We start from the raw sequence: 19,958 nt of genomic DNA on the forward strand, positions 1-19,958 counted from the left end.
GTTCCTGACTCCCTTTCCATGTTGGCTGCAAGGTTCTGCATGAGAGGGAGAGTAGCATGCCCTCATTCAGGGGAATGATGGGGTGCTTTATGCTTCCTCACTCCTCTGGGCGGGTGTAAAAGTAGGCTCACAACTGAGCCCACTTTTTTATATACCATAGATGTTTCCTCACCAGTTATGAAGATACAGTGAGAGTCTCAAATTGGGCCTCCTTGAACAAAGTTAAATTAAAATGAAGGCAGTTGATCACATATAAAAAAGGGAAAGAGGAATATGCCCATTCTCTTGTTAAAGGAAGAGGTTTAACCTTTGTCATGAATTCAACAATGAAAATAGCAATAAAAGTGTTACTGACATAATGACATTCCAGGATTGTCACCTGTGTGTCACTCTGAAGCCTAGAATGTCAGCTGAGTCAGTGTGAAGTGATGGAAACATCTGCAAGAGTGGTTGAGAGCTCATTTTGTTTTAGAATATCGGGTTCAATCATCACTGGTATTCACTGTCTGTTACCATCCAATATTTATGTTCTCAGCCATTTGACTTGACAAAATACACCTGTGCGGTGTACAGCTACAGGAAGGCAGGTATCTCTGCCATACCAAGAGTCCTGCACCATTGTGATATCAGAGGTAACTCAACCAACCATCACCCTTACTATACATCTACTTTGCATGAAACAGTTTTGTTGGTTGTATGTTGACTGCACAGATGGTGGATTGCTTGGTCCAACCACCACATCCATTTGACACTAAGTACCCCAAACACACTTAGGCTTTAACTGCAGCACACATCCTTTATCCACCACCTACACAAATACACACAAAATCTTATAGCACAACACCAGTGACACAACTCACCACTAATCTGCCAGTACAACACAAACAGCAAGCACAAGAACCGCAAAGACAGACAGCCCCTCACACCACAACACACCCCTCTCATTCACCACCTGTAAAATCAGCACAACACACACACACTCTCCCACCCTTGCTCATACTTCACATAATTGGGTCTTCGCAGGGGTACATAAGAGGGGAAGGGCTCAGAAATGTCTCCTTTTCTCCCTGCCACCCCAAAATCTAGTCGTCCAGTCAGAGACTTATCCCTCCTGCACCCACCTCTGGGGCAGGCCATTGCAAAAGGAATGGTTACACACACACTTCTCTCTGTGCAGAGCTGGCTGTGGACAGAGAATTGACCAGCATAACACACCCACTCTTCCTGTAGACACTGGAGCTCCCCCATTGGCGTGGTTCCAAACTACCCCCAACACAGCTCTGTGGCGTAACAAGCCCAATGTGCCTGACCATTTTTAAGAGGTTTCACTATCTCCAGGTGTTTCCTTGGTAGGAATTAAATAGCAAAACCTGAAGTGATTATGTATACTGAAAGAATCAGAGCTTTTTGTTTTCCAGTTATAGGGCTTTTAGGGTTTTGTATTTGGTTTGGCAGTATTCAGTGGCTTACAGTGGAACCGTTGGCACAGTCAATTTACTGTGGCTATTGGAGGCCTGATACAAAGCTCATTGAAGTCAATGGAAAGGCTCCCATTAACTTCAGGGGCTTTGGATTTTAAGGCCCTTTTATCACCTTCCAGGAATTTCTAGAAAATCACCAGTGCTCCCTCCTGTTCAGTTCAGTGTAGTGAAGCCCCTGGCAGTTCTTGGCTTTCTTACCACCATGTTTGAAAACCTCAGGGCTTAATTTCTTGTCGGTGTGCTATTGACGCAGATGTGCCGCTCAGGTTGGTTAATTCTCATAATTTAAAAAGCACATGCAAATATTTTCCCATTGGAAGAACAGTAAACAAGTGGAGACGTGCAGAGGGAGATGAGTTATGTACAAGGGTAAAACAAGGAGTGGCTTTGATTGAAAATAATTTGCTGCAAGAATAAGTTTTTCTTCTATTATCATGGGAACTGCAGGAGAAAATTCCCACTGGTGCTGCCACTGCTTCAGATGCAGTGATGCTAGCACTAGTGGGTTCCCAAATATAGACAAGGATCCATGGACTTCCATGGTTTGTGTCAGTGAAACCCAGGACTGATACTGAAAATATATGTGGCACAGCACTCTGACTGCAAGTGCAAAAAGTGGGTGCAAAATGCTACCATCAGAGATAGGGAGTGGAGAACTGTGACTTGAAAGCATCGCATGCCTACCTTACACATGTGTAACTGACCTCACACGGTGCAAGGCAGCAGAGGATCAAGGCCCAAAAGACTCATGAGTGTGGAGCATTGACAGGTTGGGACTGTCAGTCCTAAAGTGACCATAATAACTTTTAGACCTGGAATGCCCTTTGTGGTTTCAGTAAGATACTGCATATTGGTAAATGCAGAGAGAGATCAGTGTGCAATGGTGTGTGTGTGTGAGATGAGAGAGGACTGAAGTAGGTGGAGCTACAGAAAAGCTGTACTTTGTCACCCAGCAATGTCCTATATTGGGGCAGGGGCTGCCCTTTTGTTTGTACAATGGCTAGAACAATGGGAAATCGATCCCTGATCGAGGCCTCTAGATGCTACCAGAATACAAATAATAAACAATGAGTGATATCCCTGTTTAAACAAAAATCAATATTGAAAGCTGTTTTAAAATAACAATGAGGATCAGGTTTAATCCTAACAGAGGAAGAACATTTGGAGGGAAATATGCTTCTTTACCCTTAACTCACCCTGATGTGCTCAGTTATTGCAGCTCAGATAGTCTTTACCTTCGAGTTTCAGGATATTGGTTTATTTTGTCTGCCAAATGGGATGACATAAGGACAGAGTGGAAGTCTTTGCTCTGAATTTCTTTGCTCTTGTGAGATTGTCATACCCTGAAATTAACATTATCATAGTCTCTTCAGTATTTAAATACACACATTTGCTATCCAAATTTAAAATTCCATTCAAAGGAGAAGTATCTGCCATGGCTGCTGACCCCAGGAATCATAGGTTTTTCCATCTCCCATTTTAAAATACTATTAGATCATGTATTGTGTCCATCTAACAGTGAAGTATTATTCCTTACAGAACATTGCTAGAACTGTGTATGTTCTTATTATGTATTTCTATTGTGGAAGCACCTAAAGAGCTCAGTCAAGGTTCAGGGCCCCATTGTACCAGCCATGACACAAGTAAATAATGCAGAGAAAATCCCTGTGCCAGAGAGCCTGTAATCTGGTTTAAAAGTTTCAATATAAAAAAGATATATTGGAATTGGAAAAGGTACAGAAAAGGGCAACAAAAATAATTAGGGATATGGAAGAGCTTCTATATGAGGGGAGATTAATAAGACTGGGACTGTTCATCTTGGAAAAGAGATGACTAAGGGGGTCTATGATATAGGTCTATAAAATCATGATTGATGTGGAGAAAGTAAATAAGGAAGTGTTATTTACTCCTTCTCATAAAACAAGAACTAGGGGTCACCAAATGAAATGAATAGGCAGCAGGTTTAAAACAAAAGGAAGTATTTTTTCATACAACACACAGTCCACCTGTGGAACTCTTTGCTACAGGATGTTGTGAAAGCCAAGACTATAACAGGGTTCAAAAAAGAGCTAGATAAATTCTTGGAGGATAGGTCCATCAATGGCTATTAGCCAGGATGGGCAGCGATGGTGTCCCTCACCTCTGTTTTCCAGAAGCTGGGAATGGGCAACAGGAGATGGATCACTTGATGATTACCTGTTCTGTTCATTCCTCGGAAGCACCTGGCATTGGCCACTGTCGGAAGACAGGATACTGGGCTAGATGGACCTTTGGTCTGACGTAACATGGCTGGTTTTATGTTCTTATGTTAATCAATATGAGTGCCTCTACTTCCCTGGAAAGACTACTCCACAGCTGCTAGCTAATAGTGTTAAGATGGCTTGGTGGTTGAAGCATCAGGGATAAAATCTTTATACTTCCTGGAATCCTAAATTCAAATCCTGAGGGTGTCCAGTCTAGCCCTTCATCCTTTTGAGGTAAATGAAGTGAACCTTGTGATTTGTTATGTAGGTATCTTTGAAATAAGATCTTAAAAACTGACATCCTGTCTTTTCGTATAATGTTAAAGGTCCTATTGAACTTTCTGATAGACTGCATGTGTTGTGGTTTGGCTGGTCAAAATGTTGTCCTCCATGCTGTGGGCTGAATGGCTGCATCTCACTGATGTCGTACATACATAGTTTTGAAGCCCTTTGGGATATGAAATAATTGTTGTACAGAAATTGCAGCGTCATACAGACTGGGGTATTGTGCCTTTGCACCCGCTCTTCCTAGGAGATCTCCTATCACCCAGCTCTTCCATATCTCTTGCCTGTTTTAGGATTGGAGTCAATCCTCAGTAGCTATAAATGGCCACTGCTCCATTAACTTCACCAGCTGAGGATCTGGCCCCTATGTGGTGACGTTTTTCTTCCACAGCAGGCTGACCTTTCTCCTGAACAGAATGATCTGCTGAGTGCCATTATCCACAGCCTTCTGTAGCTTGCTCATCATGGAAAGGTGCAGATACAGTTCTTTCGGCTGGGTTAAGTGTTTTAGGTGGTTAAAAGTCAACATACAATATTTATTAATTATTTTTTAAAAGTTTAAAAGTGCTAATTGAAGCTGTAAAGTTTCAGGCTATTTTCATCTGAATCTCCACATTAGAATCCTCCTCTTATAGAGGTGTCATTAGCAACTCCATAATTAAAGTTTGTGTTTGAGATCTGCACTTCAAGCAGAATAAAAATCCCTGTTGCACAGTTCAGCAACTGAAGTTAGTCTCCAAGTTTCACATTATACCTGTTCAGAGGACACGTGAATTTTTCATAGTATTTTAGCAAAATATTAGTTAATTGCAAAGGCAATATTTTAAAATGGTCCCTTTTTAAAATTTTTGCCCTGACAATCTCATGGTTTTATTTACCTCCCACGGTTACCACTTAAAAGCAAAATGCTGTTGCACAACCTTTACTCTAAATTAACAGAATTTTTGTATGGGAATGAGACTAGAAACTGGAAGCCATTTCCTCAGCTTTTGTAAATTGGAGTAGCACCCAGAAGAGCTATACTGATTTATACCAGCTGAAGGTCTGGCCCTGGATTCCAGTTAAGATGTTCTCCAGTGGTCTTCTCCATTGGTCTGTAGTTTTTTTGGTAGGAGAATATGCAGGAAACTTTCAGAAGCACAAAGGACAGTTAGGATCCCACCTATCAAAGAAGATTGATGGGAGCTGGTTTCCTGTCTGTCCTTTGTGCCTTTGAAAATCTCCCCCAGGCATTTGTAAAGGAAAATCATATAGTCAAATTGAATAGTTTACCTTTTTAATTAGGTTGGAGTGGAAGTCCCTTCCATCTGCCTCCAAAACCCATGAATGTATTGTTCTTTAAAATAAAAAATAGCTAACGCTAACATTTTTAATACTATTATTTCTTGGGAATCGTTCATATTGATCTTATGCTTTGTGGGTATTATTGTAGGTTTATTTTAAAGTAAACAGCATTGAGATAGAGTGGTGTAAACTGGCATAACTTGACTGAGGACACCTCAGATCTGATCCCCTATGGCAATTCCTATGTTCCTGTAAACTAGAATTATGTACACTTGCTGGGAGTTCTGGCCAATTTGTTTTTTAAAAGCACTTCTAATTGCAAAACCACATGTCTAGCAAAAATGGAAATGCACATCTTCTATGGACCTATCAAACTGATTTTTTTATTTGAGTGAGTTAGCTAGGCTAGAGAAAATGACCTTTTCTTGGCCAAGTCTAAATGGCCTCTTCTCTATCTTCATTCTCTTGACCTTTCTACAGCCTTCAACTCTGTTAATATTTCACTGTCTTTTCTGCCACATCAGCTTTTTCTTGGACTTTGGAGCTTCTCTTAGTTTTCCTTTTGGCTCTCTAACTGCTCCTTCAACCTCTCCATGATTGGCTCCCCCTCCCAACTGGGCTCTGCCAGTATCTCCTAGACCTCTCTTAATTGGTATCACTTACAAGTCCATCACTGGCCTTCTCCTCTTCTTCCTCTGAACTCTTCTGTGTCTCTGGATGAACTCGTTAATTACTGCAAACTCCAGTATCATTTTTACATCAATTAATCACAACTACCAACCCATCCCCAATCTTTTTAGCTTCCATTCGATCAAGAATCTTTGCCTCACTCATTTATAATATGTCAGATGACTTGTCACCACCTTACTTTTAACATCTCTGTCACCATTGAAAGTGCCATCCTTCCTGCCACTCAGACTAGCAACCTTGGAGACATCTTGGCCTTTCCCCTCTCATCCAGGCCATAACCAAATATGGCCATTTCTGTCTCCTCACAATTTCTAAACTCCATCTCTTCCTTTCCAAGATACTAGTCTGTGCTTTTATTTCTCATTTCAGACTGTAGCCTTATCCAATGTGTCTCACCCCATTCTCATCACTCTTCACCCAGCAGAACCCCTCCTCTTCTTGAATCTCTGTAGCAGCTCTCACTCTTCTTCCATATCAAGTGAACACTTAATCCTCCTAATTCTCCATCACTCCTGTTTTTATTTCTTCCCTTTCTTCATCCAGCATCCATTTCTCCTTCTTGTATTGCCCCGACTTCTATCTGTACCACCTTAATTATCTCCTTTGACCACTCCCCATTCTGAGTTTTTTGCCATTAAACCCCATATTATTGAAATAACCTTCCTTTTAATATACATCAGGTTCCCTCAAACTCTTCCATTCCAAACTTGTAAAATTGCTTGTTCCACTCGCCCGCACTTATGTGAAGAATTTAAGCTTCAAGAACCAAGTCCCTTCTTTATATATGATCTGCTCTGTTTTTAGTTTTTTTTTTTCTTTTACAGTGCAGGGAACTTTTATCACTTTGGCACAGGCCCACTACTATACACTGTAGTGCACGTACATGATGTTCTATGAGTGGCTACAAATAATTGAAAATAGAGCAGAAATATGGCATTACGAGTATAAATCAATCTTTAAGTAGTTCACTGGGTTGTTTGGGATTTTTTTCCTTTATTTTTTTCCTTAATATATCAGAGTGGTGATTGTACCCCTTTCCTCCCTTCCCCCCAATTCCTTTATTGATCTAACATATGTGTTTCAAATTCATCAAAACAATACAAAACCTCCCAATAGTTTTCTGTTTCCATAGACTGAAGCATTTTGACAAAGTTATGCAAAAAAGATATTTCTGAAAAGTAAGTTTTTCGCGGACTAGATGGAAAGTGTAGCTAGATCACCACCGTAGTGTTCAATATATACAGATTGATTCTAGTATTTCCTGAAAGCTCAAGCTATTAAAAACTACATTCCAGCAGATGAGACACTGAAACATCTTTGCACACTTCTGCAGCATACTATCAATCATTTCACACTTGTATGAAATGCAAACAACCCTAATTCTAACCGTTTGTTGTCAGTATTCCTAACTGTCACCCACTAATTAGTCTGATTTTGGAATTTGCACTCAGACTTCATTTACAGCCTTCCAGAACACCAGACAATAAAATTTACATTCAACTACTGAGTGGAGTAGAAAATATACAGTGCAGGATAGTTTTCTATGCTACATTTGTGATTGTCTTGTCCATGTTGAGTTAAGAATATTCCAAATAAATTTGAGAATATTTACAGTTAGAGATTTTCATAATCCAAAAATGCATGTCAGTATTTGTACAGGCTGATAGTACAATTGCCTAGCCTTAGTGGGAGTCATTGCAGTTCTGCAAGTGGTAGCATCATACCCATTGATATTTCTATGATTTAGGACATTGCATCAATTTTAATGTGGCATATTATATTGTTTGGAGCTGTATGGAATTTTAGAAAACATGGTGTTTTCATATATTCACACACGAAATTCACAATTGCTTTTATAACACATATATACATGTACATTCCCATCTAGAGACATTCTATAGCAGGTTCCTGTGTGTAGTTATGTTTGTCTTTTAAAAATCGTACTTCTCACAGATTTTGAACTGTTAATAAACTATTTTTATTGGGAATTGAGAAACTTGAGATGATGTATACAGAGTGTTGTGTGGGGAGTACTAGCTCCAAATTTAATTGGCTTGACATTGAAAGAGTTAACAGCACATTGCTGTTTGTTCTTGGAGAACCTACCCGCTTGTTTTGGGAATCATTGCTCTGTAAAGAACCATCATCAACTTTAGTTCCTAGTCTTTGTGGCTAGTCACCTTCAATTTCAGAGAAACCCTTTTTCCACCCTTTGTGACACTTAATGACAGGAAGTGAGCAGATTATGCATAAGAGGGATTAATAGCGATTATATTTTCACTGCATTAAATTGAGAAGGCTTCTTTTTTCTTTTCTGTTAATGCTAAGACCTTTGAATTAAAGGAGATTTATTTCCTTCCATCTCATCAAGCTACCCAGCTCTGTTTCACAAGATTCAGTCGGGTCTACACTTGTTGGCTATCACATAGGACCTGAAATTGGGACCAGAGAATCCAAGTGTTTTATGTGCCTCCTGTCAAGAAAAGCTGGTTTCTAATTGTTCCTATAGAATATTTTGCTTAAACTATAGAATGTGTTAGGGATATGTTGCCACTTAAATAACAGGAGATTACATGAACACAGAGAAGTGTAAATCAAGCTTAGCTTCAATTCCATTGCATTGCTGAAAGTGAAGATTTTGCTCCCAGTTTTCCTTGATATTCTGTTTGCTTTCCTCTTCTGCCAATGAAGAGATTTCCTTGCTATAGGGATGAGATTTTTGCGAAAGAGATCGCTTTACTGTTGGCACTGGCATGCTGTCAGGTAGTAGTGACAGACAAAAGTTTTATAAAATGCCCTGATTTGTTTGACGTGGGAACAGTTTGAGAAGTGAGACTTTAAAACAGGACTGATTGCTTGGAGCAAATGTATTGAATTGTAACATGCCAAGGGCTTGGAGCCAGAGATCTACAGTTTTGAAATTTAGGGCTAGGCAGCTGGTGTTTTGCATTTATATATTTCTATTTTCAATCTGTATTTCAATTAGTTTTTGTCTCATGAAGAATCGCAGAGTCTTGCCTATAGGAAATTCTGTAAAATATATAAATTATCTGGGGATGTATATAATTAAGAATATGTATCTGAGTGTCATATACAGTTCCATAAATTGATAAATCTGTATTCTGATATAATTTATAGCTGCCACAACAATTAATTAATCTTTTGAGACTTAAGATCAAATTTATAATAGACTGTGTTGGTTGAATATTGGAAGGAAAATATTGTGAATAATTACTAGATATTGGGGCTTAGGGTTGGTGTGACTGTATTTGATTTTTTTTTAGTTTTCATGAATTCACAAATGCTGTATCTGTAAGTCAAAACATGTATTCTCCATGAAATACTTTTGTTTGTCCCGCTAATGAAGCTTAAATATTAAGCAACGTTAACATACTTGGATACTTAGCAACCATTAGATACCTCATGAATAATCTATAGACTCATTTGTGGTGTTTGTTATTGTATTATTGTCATTGCCTAGGAGCTCCAGTCATGGACCAGGACCTCATTGTGCTAAGTGTTGTAGAAACACAGAACAAAAAGACAGTCACTGCCCCAAAAATGTTACCGTCTATGCATAAGGCAAATGGATACGGACCAGTGGGGCAGTACAAGTGAACAATGACGCACTATAGTCTAAATAAACAAGACAGACATAGGGTGGGGTAAGGATTATAACACACAAGCAGATCAAACAGTGTCATGGCATCAAACGGAATGCTCGTGCTATGATTTTGGTTCCTTGGGTTTTTTGTTTTTTTGTTTTTATGGGTGGGTTTACTTAGGAGGGGATCTGCTAAATGCCAAGAAAAGGGAAGGGGGCTAAGGAGGAGAGGGTGGAGGGGCAGGTGTGGAAAGAATATGAGGTACAGAGACTGTGGCACAGGGGAGGGTTGGGGCAAACAGCCAGTCACCGAGGACAGAGAAAGTCAGAGAACTTTCTACAGTTTTGACTGGAGTGTCCAGTGGTCCCTGCTTTGTCTGCTTCTGTTCCTGTGGGGCTGGAGTCTGGCTGGCTGCTCTCTAGTTTTTACTCAAGGTAATATGGCAGGAGAAGGGGAGGCAGCACCTGGATCCTACTGCCCATAGAGTGTATGGGGAAGGGGAAGAGAGGTGTCTCTTCTGTACGGTCCCGGATCCAAAAGAGAGTAGGGGTAGAATATAGAAATATATTAAAATACCAGATAGATTTTCAAATAAAAGGATTGACTTATGAATGCTTCTCTCGCTCACTCACACACACACACTTTTTAAATGTAAAAATTTACATCATTTTGTATTTTTCTGTGAATGGGTTAGGATCCCACTCTTAACAGATCACACTTTAAATCCAGACTTACTCCCTTCCTGGGGACTCCACACACAATAGTAGGTTGCAAAAAGGAAAGGAGTACTTGTGGCACCTTAGAGACTAACCAATTTATTTGAGCATAAGCTTTCGTGAGCTACAGCTCACTTCATTTAGAAAAGCTGGACGTGCACAAGTCCATGGGGCCGGATGAGTTGCATCCGAGAGTGCTGAAGGAATTGGCGGCTGTGATTGCAGAGCCATTGGCCATTATCTTTGAAAACTCGTGGCGAACCGGGGAAGTCCCGGATGACTGGAAAAAGGCTAATGTAGTGCCAATCTTTAAAAAAGGGAAGGAGGAGGATCCTGGGAACTACAGGCCAGTCAGCCTCACTTCAGTCCCTGGAAAAATCATGGAGCAGGTCCTCAAAGAATCAATCCTGAAGCACTTGCATGAGAGGAAAGTGATCAGGAACAGCCAGCATGGATTCACCAAGGGAAGGTCATGCCTGACTAATCTAATCGCCTTTTATGATGAGATTACTGGTTCTGTGGATGAAGGGAAAGCAGTGGATGTATTGTTTCTTGACTTTAGCAAAGCTTTTGACACGGTCTCCCACAGTATCCTTGTCAGCAAGTTAAGGAAGTATGGGCTGGATGAATGCACTACAAGGTGGGTAGAAAGCTGGCTAGATTGTCGGGCTCAACGGGTAGTGATCAATGGCTCCATATCTAGTTGGCAGCCGGTATCAAGTGGAGTACCCCAAGGGTCGGTCCTGGGGCCAGTTTTGTTCAATATCTTCATAAATGATCTGGACGATGGTGTGGATTGCACTCTCAGCAAATTTGCGGATGATACTAAACTGGGAGGAGTGGTAGATACGCTGGAGGGGAGGGATAGAATACAGAAAGACCTAGACAAATTGGAGGATTGGGCCAAAAGAAATCTGATGAGGTTCAACAAGGACAAGTGCAGGGTCCTGCACTTAGGACGGAAGAACCCAATGCACAGCTACAGACTAGGGACCGAATGGCTAGGCAGCAGTTCTGCGGAAAAGGACCTAGGGGTGACAGTGGACGAGAAGCTGGATATGAGTCAGCAGTGTGCCCTTGTTGCCAAGAAGGCCAATGGCATTTTGGGATGTATAAGTAGGGGCATAGCGAGCAGATCGAGGGACGTGATCGTTCCCCTCTATTCGACATTGGTGAGGCCTCATCTGGAGTACTGTGTCCAGTTTTGGGCCCCCCACTTCAAGAAGGATGTGGATAAATTGGAGAGAGCCCAGCGAAGGGCAACAAAAATGATTAGGGGACTGGAACACATGAGTTATGAGGAGAGGCTGAGGGAGCTGGGATTGTTTAGCCTGCAGAAGAGAAGAATGAGGGGGGATTTGATAGCTGCTTTCAACTACCTGAAAGGGGGTTCCAAAGAGGATGGCTCTAGACTGTTCTCAATGGTAGCAGATGACAGAACGAGGAGTAATGGTCTCAAGTTGCAGTGGGGGAGGTTTAGATTGGATATTAGGAAAAACTTTTTCACTAAGAGAGTGGTGAAACACTGGAATGCGTTACCTAGGGAGGTGGTAGAATCTCCTTCCTTAGAGGTTTTTAAGGTCAGGCTTGACAAAGCCCTGGCTGGGATGATTTAACTGGGAATTGGTCCTGCTTTGAGCAGGGGGTTGGACTAGATGACCTTCTGGGGTCCCTTCCAACCCTGATATTCTATGATTCTATGATTCATCAGATGCATTCTGTGGAAAATACAGAAGATGTTTGTTTTTATACACACAAATCATGAAAAAAATGGGTGTTTATCACTACAAAAGGTTTTCTCTCCCCCCACCCCACTCTCCTGCTGGTAATAGCTTATCTAAAGTGACCACTCTTCTTACAATGCGTATGATAATCGAGGTGGGCCATTTCCTGCACAAATCCAGGGTTTAACAAGAACATCTGAAGAGGGGTGCGGGGTTAGGAAAACAAGGGGAAATAGGTTATAAACCTCAACCTAAGCTGTCTCTCTGAGATTGACTGTCTCTAGGTTTTGCTTCCAGGACCTCCTGTGTTCACAGAAGGGTGTTCCTACCTTTCATATATCCAGTTAATGAGTGGCACCTGCCACATAGAGCCTGTGGGACGTCAGCAGTTTGATAGATGGTCTTAATATCTGCTGATAGGATAGGTCAGCAGAGGAGTCTATCCATTCTGTTACACTGGGAAATACTGTTCAACCAGGTCACCAGTTAAATGTGATGTCAGCCTGGTCCATAGCACTCTTTTTGCACATCACAGAAAAACATCCAAATTTAGGATGCTTGATTTCTGCTCCTCTGCAAACCAGAACTAAAAGAGGAGGAATGTACTAGGTCAATATGAAAGAGAATTAGCAGAGCTAAGCAAGAGAGCCTGCCCTCCTTATCTCTGTGTGTTCTCGGCATCCAGTTCTCGCATTTCTAATTCTAGTTGTACAAGTTCTGGTATTCACCAAATAAATTCTTAGAACATAACTATAGTATTGCCAGCTAAGAACCAAAATGACAGCACAGGAGGCTGGGAATTTGGCTTATAGTCTCCAAAGGATTAATTCAAAACCTTGAAAACATGGATGTCAAAGTGTATTCAATAAGATAGTGTTTGTATAAAATGAAAAGTGTTACAGCCTATAGCTGGTACTATTATGGAAACTATATAGTTGCCTTTGTACTGTTAATTTTGTACTAGATGGGTGTACTATTTCTTTCCAAAGTTGGAGGGAGTGAGCTAACATGGAAATCAAGAAAAAAAGTTAAAGGAATGCGATTGTTCCTCTTAAGCCTCTGATTGTGAGGAGGGTGTGCACATCACAGTTAAGTCATTAGGGAATTTCAATGATTAGAAAAAGCAAACTGTATTTAAGATGACCCACTTTAAAAAAATTCAGTCATCTCAGTGAGTACGTTTTTGTATGTGTCCCCCTCCAGGCGGTCTGGAGACCACACTACTATGCCTTGGTTATGAAGGGTGTGTTTGAATTGATTCAGTTTCTTTGTTGTTACATTTAATGCTAATGTATGGAGTAATATTATCATTTCTAGGAGAGCATCATCCAACTTTAAATTTTACCACAGTCTCTGACTTAACCTGTCTGGCATTCTAAATGGTTACTAGTAATCAGCTGTAATGACATTCAGCCAATCAATGTGAGTTTGTGTTAATAGGGTTTACATTTCCCACTATGATAAATACTCCCGTTGTCACCAGGCTGATGGATTTGTCTGTCCCTTCCAGGTCTTTCAGTTCACGTTAATTCTCAGTACGATCACACAAAAATGCATCCCTCATACAGAGGGTTTTTTTTTTTTCCCCTTTGTCTCTGATTGGGTTTTGTTTTTGTTTGTTTTTTGTTTGTTTTTTAAAAAGGCTGTTACTGTTATATCTAGTAATTCCAACTCTTAAAACAACCCAATTGATAGGTTTTTGATATAAAAGCTATTCAGGAGGAAATTGTGTAACAAAATAGGTAGCTGGAATCTGGGGTTTGGCACAGAGCTGCAGAAGAAAAGCTTGGCTGTAACACCCCCACAAGAAAAAAAACTTGACATTTTGGAAAAAAAATTATTGACCAGTGTGGACAGAGAACAGGAAGCCAAATTGCTTGTTGCAGGCAAGCAGCATTCAGTCTCTTGCTGACCTTTAAATGCCACTTTGTGTCATGAGAAAGCCAAGGAAACTCTAATAAAGGGTGGTGGTGAGGGAAGCCGTTTGGGGAAAAAAAACCTCATTGACTTTCAGCTTTATAGTCTAACTATATGTATCTCATATAGTTTTACTCTTAATATTTTTTAAAGCACCTAAATGACTTAAGAACCTAATTCCTATTTTCAAAAGTGACTTAGGGCTAGATTTATAAAAGTGTTTAGGCCCCTAGTGAGATATTCAGAAGCTTCTAGGCACCTAACTCCCACTGATCTCAACTGAAGTTAGGCACCTAGGGCTAGATTCACAAAGGGGACTTAAACTCAGGATTGCAACACATTACATTTAGGTGCCCTGCTGCCTAGTGCAATAAACTGTCCCGAGTTAAGTGCCTAGGCTCCCTGTACAATGCATGGGAAGAGTCAGCTGCCAAAGAATGGGATTCACAGAAGCCAGCAGGCTGAGAAGGGAGCTGCCTGAGCTAGCCAGCCCATAAAATATGCTGAGGAGAGGGATGGAGCCTAAGCCTAAACCCAAACCCCACCCTTCAAAGGTCAGACATTTCTTCCAAAAAAAAAAAAAGGAGGTGATGGACCACAATTAGAGTTTGGTTGGTGAGCCAAAAAATCATCTGCTTAGAACTGTAGAAACCTGTGAGGTACATCAGAGAGTGATGGAAAAACTAAGGGAAAGATTTGTGACAGACACTGGCCTACACCTTCTCTGGTTGTTAATAAACTAAATTAAATGTCCACAGAAGAGTGTGTGTGTGTTTATCACAAGTTCCTATGGCAGCGCTCACTTAAAAGAATAGTAAGTATTGCAGCTGACAGTGGTTTAACTTTCAGTATGTGCTTAAGTGTTTTGCTGAATAGGAATGGATGTAAGTACATCCTTAAAGTTCACCATATGCTTAAGGACTTTGCTGAATTGGGGCCTAAATTCACTGCTGACATAAGCTGGCACAACTCTTTCAGGGCATTTGTGTCTGCTTGTGCCAACAGTAAGTGTTCCCTGGCTGTATTCAGAACAAAAATAAAATTTGGGCTAATACAAATGTAAGATTTCTTTTCCTTTAATATATTCTGTTGTTTTGAACAATGAGCAAAAGCTCTATAACAGCCCCACACTTGCACAGTCTGTGACTATAAAAGTTGGAAGATGTTTTAAAATGTCTTCATTGATATCTGATGCTCTACTGGCTTTTATAATGAAGAGAAATACAAAGGTTGAAGGGACTAAATTTGATAGTCTTTTCACAGCATGTTCACAATCAAAAATGTATTATTCAATGGAATAAAAATCAAGGATAAAGGGCTTGATTTTTTCTGACAACCTCGGCAGACAGTTGCAATTATGAAGATTGATTCTGCTTTACACTGGTGAAAATCAAGAATAATTCATGTGAAGTCAATGTAGTGACAATAGCATAACATAATAGTAAGTGTGAGGTAATTTGGGCAAAAAGTGTGTGCAAATAAAGTAATTGTATTTGCACATAGTTAATTTTATGTGTGTGTGTGTGTGTGTGTGCGCGCACGCGTACACGTTCTCAATAACTGCATACCTACACTGTCTGAAAATCAAGCCCCCAATCTATTGTTTCTAAAGGAAGTCAACACAGAGCCTGATCCTATTCCCATTGAAATCAATGGAAAGACGCCTGATTAATGGGAAATAGATCAGATCCAGAGTAAGAGTCTGGTCTTGGCACAGCCCTTCTCATGTGGTTAGTCCTCCGCATACAAGGGTATATGTTCTACAGAAGCTAAAGAATATGACTTGCCTGTGTGAGGAGTACTTGAGTGAGTAGAGGTCTACAAGATCAACCCCTAGATTATCTTTCTATCCAGATTTGTGTAAAGTTCTTTTGACAAAGGGTGGGATTTTCAAAAGTCCCCAGTATTTGCCATACTCTGCTCCCCATGAAGACAATGAAAGTTTGACTTCAATCTGAGCAGAGTTAGGCCAGCAGTGAATGCTTTTGAAAATCACACTCAAGCATCAATTGGACTTATTCTTAGACTTGGCTCTCAGAAACACACAGAAATGAATTGGGCTAGTTCCTTACTTATTTTTTTCTTACTGTTTTCTTTTAGCTTAATTCTGTGTTGGTACATGTTAATGTTGTGGTTTTTCCCCCCTGACTTCTCTTCAGAAATATTAACTAGTTTAAAACAAAATCCAGCCTAAAAAATATTTTTTCATGTATTTTCTTTCCAGAGTGCTCTGTTCAACAAAAAGATTCTGGTGGTTGTTTACCAAGAGTATGACCTTGGATCAAATGCAGTGCCAGTTTAATATTGGATAAGTCCTCTGTTGCTGATAATATTCTGTACTTGCAGAGGAGATAGAGCTGAAGATCTGAATTGTCATTTTAGTCTCTAACTTCTGTGAACCTATTAGCAAGATTCTCCAACCTTTTGACACATTCAGCAAAAACTTAGAAAACATAAAGTAGGGCTAAAACTGGTTTTCTTCAGTCTTCCTCTAAGAGTGCAAAAAAGGAAACTTCTTTATATTCTACTGTCTGTAGGGTAGCATATACTTAGGAGTAAACATACTCAATTATATAGAGCCAGACACAACAGACACAGTATCCAAGGACACAGAGACGCTGCAGGTTATGGATGAGATCGGTCTATCCGCTGTTGCCTAGCAGATACAGCCAACAATAGAGTATATTCACCTGTAAGGCTATGTCCTCACTACAGTGTCACTACAGCTGTGGCACTAAAAGTTGTGCAGTGTAGCCACTGTTTGTTGGCTCTCCTGCCGACAAAAAACTTCCACCCCCAATGAGCAGCATTTGCGTTGTCAGCAGGAGAGTGCTCCTGCGGACAACTCGCTGTTCACACTGGCACTTGTCGTGGCAAAACTTCTGTCTTTCGAGGGGGGGTTAACAACTCTGAAAGACAAAAGTTTTGTTGTTCAATTGCTAGTGTAGACATAACCTAGAAGATGGCTTTGCTGCATATTTATTAAAAGCCCATGCTATAGGCTGCGTGTTTGTTGAATAGGTACAAAGGTTGAGAAACCCTATTAAAAAATTCAGAGAAATCAGCATGAAAAAGATAGATGATGATCTAACCCCCCTGTAAACGCAGGTTATAGTCCATGAGAGAAGACTTATATAGTATACTAGTACCAGGGACTTCCTGTGCCAGCTATATTTGTCCAGCCTGGAGGTCGACTGTATAGCAAACAATCTACATAGTAATAAAGTGGCCTGCAGCCAGTCCACCCAGAATTCCTATTTAAGTCCATGCTAGGTCCATGTGAATAGTAGATGCAGAATCAGACCCAAATTAATCCTGTACAAATAGCATCTGAGTTCTCTTTCATAGCGTATTATGGTGTCTGAAACACACAGAACTTTATTGAGCAGTCAAAAACATGTGTGCCATGTTTCCTCTTGTATTGTTTTTTTCCTATCTGATCCAGCTCTTCATTTCAGTGGAGGTCTCCTTAAAACTTCACAGACTAGCACTGGGCTGTTGCAGTTTCCATATCTTGAAGAGGAATTCTGCTCTCCACACAGACCGATAGTGCTATGGCAACCAAGTTTCACTTATTTTCACCAGTGATGAATCTGACCTGTGATGTTTACACATAGACTCTTGGCTGAAAGTATGGATGGCCTAATTAGGGAACCAAGAAACTGAGATAAAACCTTTTCCGAATCAGCTACCACCACATGCCAGTATTTTGTTTGATGTGATTTCTGCTCAGAACCTGCTGTGTGTATTTATTCTTCCTTTTTTGTGCTCTCTTCTCTGAGCTATCCCAACTGTTGTGGAAGAAGATGTGCTGTCAAGCCAAGCAATTAAAAATAGTGTAAGTGTAGTGCTGGTGAAAGGTGCCAGAATGATGACCCCCTCCGCCCCCCCAAAAAAGAGTAGTTCTCTATCCACAGAATAGATACAGCATGGGCAGCAACATTGCAAGCTTCCCCAGGTTGCTAATGTGTATGAGTCGTGAGCTGGAGGGTGCCATCATTTATGTGAGAAGATAGTTCGTTATCTCTGCATCCTTGACCTTGTTGCTTAGATTGTCAGCTTGTGATAACCATTGTGTTGTCGACATATGTCTAGTAGGAAATGGATTCTGTTTTATTCTATGTAGGTTCTTTACCACCCTCATCAATGTAATATCGAAGCAGCCTTCCAGTACTGTGTTAAAGAATGTGACTAATATATATCATGTGGTATTCATTTTCTCTCTTATCTTTTCCCCAGGGAGGAAATTGTGTGTTCAGTGCTGTGCTTTGGTAGTTTGCTTTTTCAGAAAACATAGTATGTCCGTGATGTTATGTATGTGTTTGAGTTTGAGAGGGGAAGGTTGAAGAAGTGTGCCTTGAACTTGGAGTAGAGGGTGGTGAGATTTGTGATGGTCCTTAGTCTCTATTGGTGTTTGTTCCATGACCTCAGACCAGCCCCCAAAAAAGCTCTGTCTCCTGCACAAATGATTTATACTTATGGTAGAAATTTCCATAGTGCTGAGGAGTGGAGTTGCTGACTATGATCCTCGTTCTGGAATTTTAGGTGATATTTCAATACTCTCGGTGACACCATAAGGGATTGACATGTTAACATGCTGCATGCAGTTCATGGTGGAAAAGAGATGGTCAAAAACATTTTCTTTTAATTTTGTGCATTTTTCCTCACTATTTACCATCAAAACTTCTGTAGATGAAAACAGAAAAAAATGATTGTCAAGTTTTGGAAAATATGTTTTCCAAGCAGCATTACAGCTGGTTAGAAAGTGGATGAAATGAAATTTCATGCATCAAAACTCATGAACATTTTCAAGAATTTTTGTTTTAATGACCAGTTGTGTGCATTTGTGTGTGTGTACAGCCCCCATTTCCAAATATAGAAATAGAGTCCTGATCCACAACCCAGTAGGAATTTTTCCATTGACTTCACTGAGCTTTGGATCCATCCCTAAGAAAAGCCATCTTACATCTAAACATTTTCACGCTATGCATTTAGAAACGGGCCCCAGTGCTGCTCTGATCTAAACCTGTGTAAATCTAGTCAGCGGCGCTACTCTGGATCTGATTTGGTTCTTGCCTACACCTATGTAAATCAGAAATAACTCCATTCAAGTCAAAGGGAGTTATACTAGTGTAAAAGATGCATAGATGAGTAGAGAATCAGGCCTTCTGGATTTACACTGACAGCAAAATTTGGCCCAAGATATAATTTGCAGCATGATATATGGGCAGTTAAATATTTAATTCTGATTTAGAATAAAATATGTTCTCAGGAATCCTAAAGATTCCTTATTTATATTTTAAATGTGGCTTAAAATATATTTGCCTGACCACAAAGATACAGAATTCATTTTCCAAGTATAAAAAGAAAGTCTTTTTAATTAAGTGGGAGCCTCCTGCTTTGATAAAGTTCCCAACTACGGTTCTATAAATTGTATCGGGGTTGACTGTTTCTTTCTAAATATTAATATAAGTTTAGTCTGTTGCAACTTTCACCCCCTTCTGAATGGGCTTACTATATGTCAGTTGATCTTTGAAAAATGGCCTTATATTGTACAGTTTGCAATGTGGCAAGTTTAGCAGGGGATTATACACAATCACTCAGAGCATTGTCTCAATTTAAGGGTAATTGGGTGTAATGGGTTTTTTTCTGCTTCTTCCTCATAGTCTTTAAAAAGTGATTGTGACCCAGTTATACATCTACTTACAGGGCTTTGCAACAGCTCCAAATTCCCCTTCAGTGAATTCACGTTCCATTACGCTGGGTCCATCTCTATCTCTTGGCAACATTTCAGGAATGACTGCCAACCCAGAAATTAAAAAACGCAGAGCACCTCCTCCACCAGTGGCAACACCCCTTTTGCAAACTACGGAGACAAGTGGAGTGGCAAAGACAGCAATGCAGGTAAGAATGACGTAAGGAAATGCAGAGTTGCTAAATGCACTGACTAGAGCCAATCCGTAAATGGAGTTAGAAATGAATCCCCTTGATTGGATGCTCTGGTCAGCCAGTG

The 19,958-nt window shown here is 40.3% G+C and overlaps 1 protein-coding gene across 11 annotated transcripts in view; it reads left to right on the forward strand.

Moving 5' to 3' along the window:
* Positions 1 to 19,958, forward strand: part of COBL (cordon-bleu WH2 repeat protein) — a 233,747-nt gene that overhangs the window by 119,566 nt on the left and 94,223 nt on the right. For all 11 annotated transcript variants that reach the window (XR_013635369.1, XM_073332702.1, XM_073332705.1 and 8 more), the window contains one exon: positions 19,655 to 19,849. Coding sequence is in view for 10 of the 11 variants with exons in the window: in XM_073332702.1 (XP_073188803.1) it covers positions 19,655 to 19,849 (195 nt within the window). In the remaining variant the exon portion in view is untranslated. The remainder of the gene's footprint in view (positions 1 to 19,654; positions 19,850 to 19,958) is intronic.

The sequence above is a fragment of the Lepidochelys kempii genome, chromosome 2, assembly GCF_965140285.1.
Source record: "Lepidochelys kempii isolate rLepKem1 chromosome 2, rLepKem1.hap1, whole genome shotgun sequence".
In the NCBI taxonomy this organism is placed as follows: Eukaryota; Metazoa; Chordata; order Testudines; family Cheloniidae; genus Lepidochelys; species Lepidochelys kempii.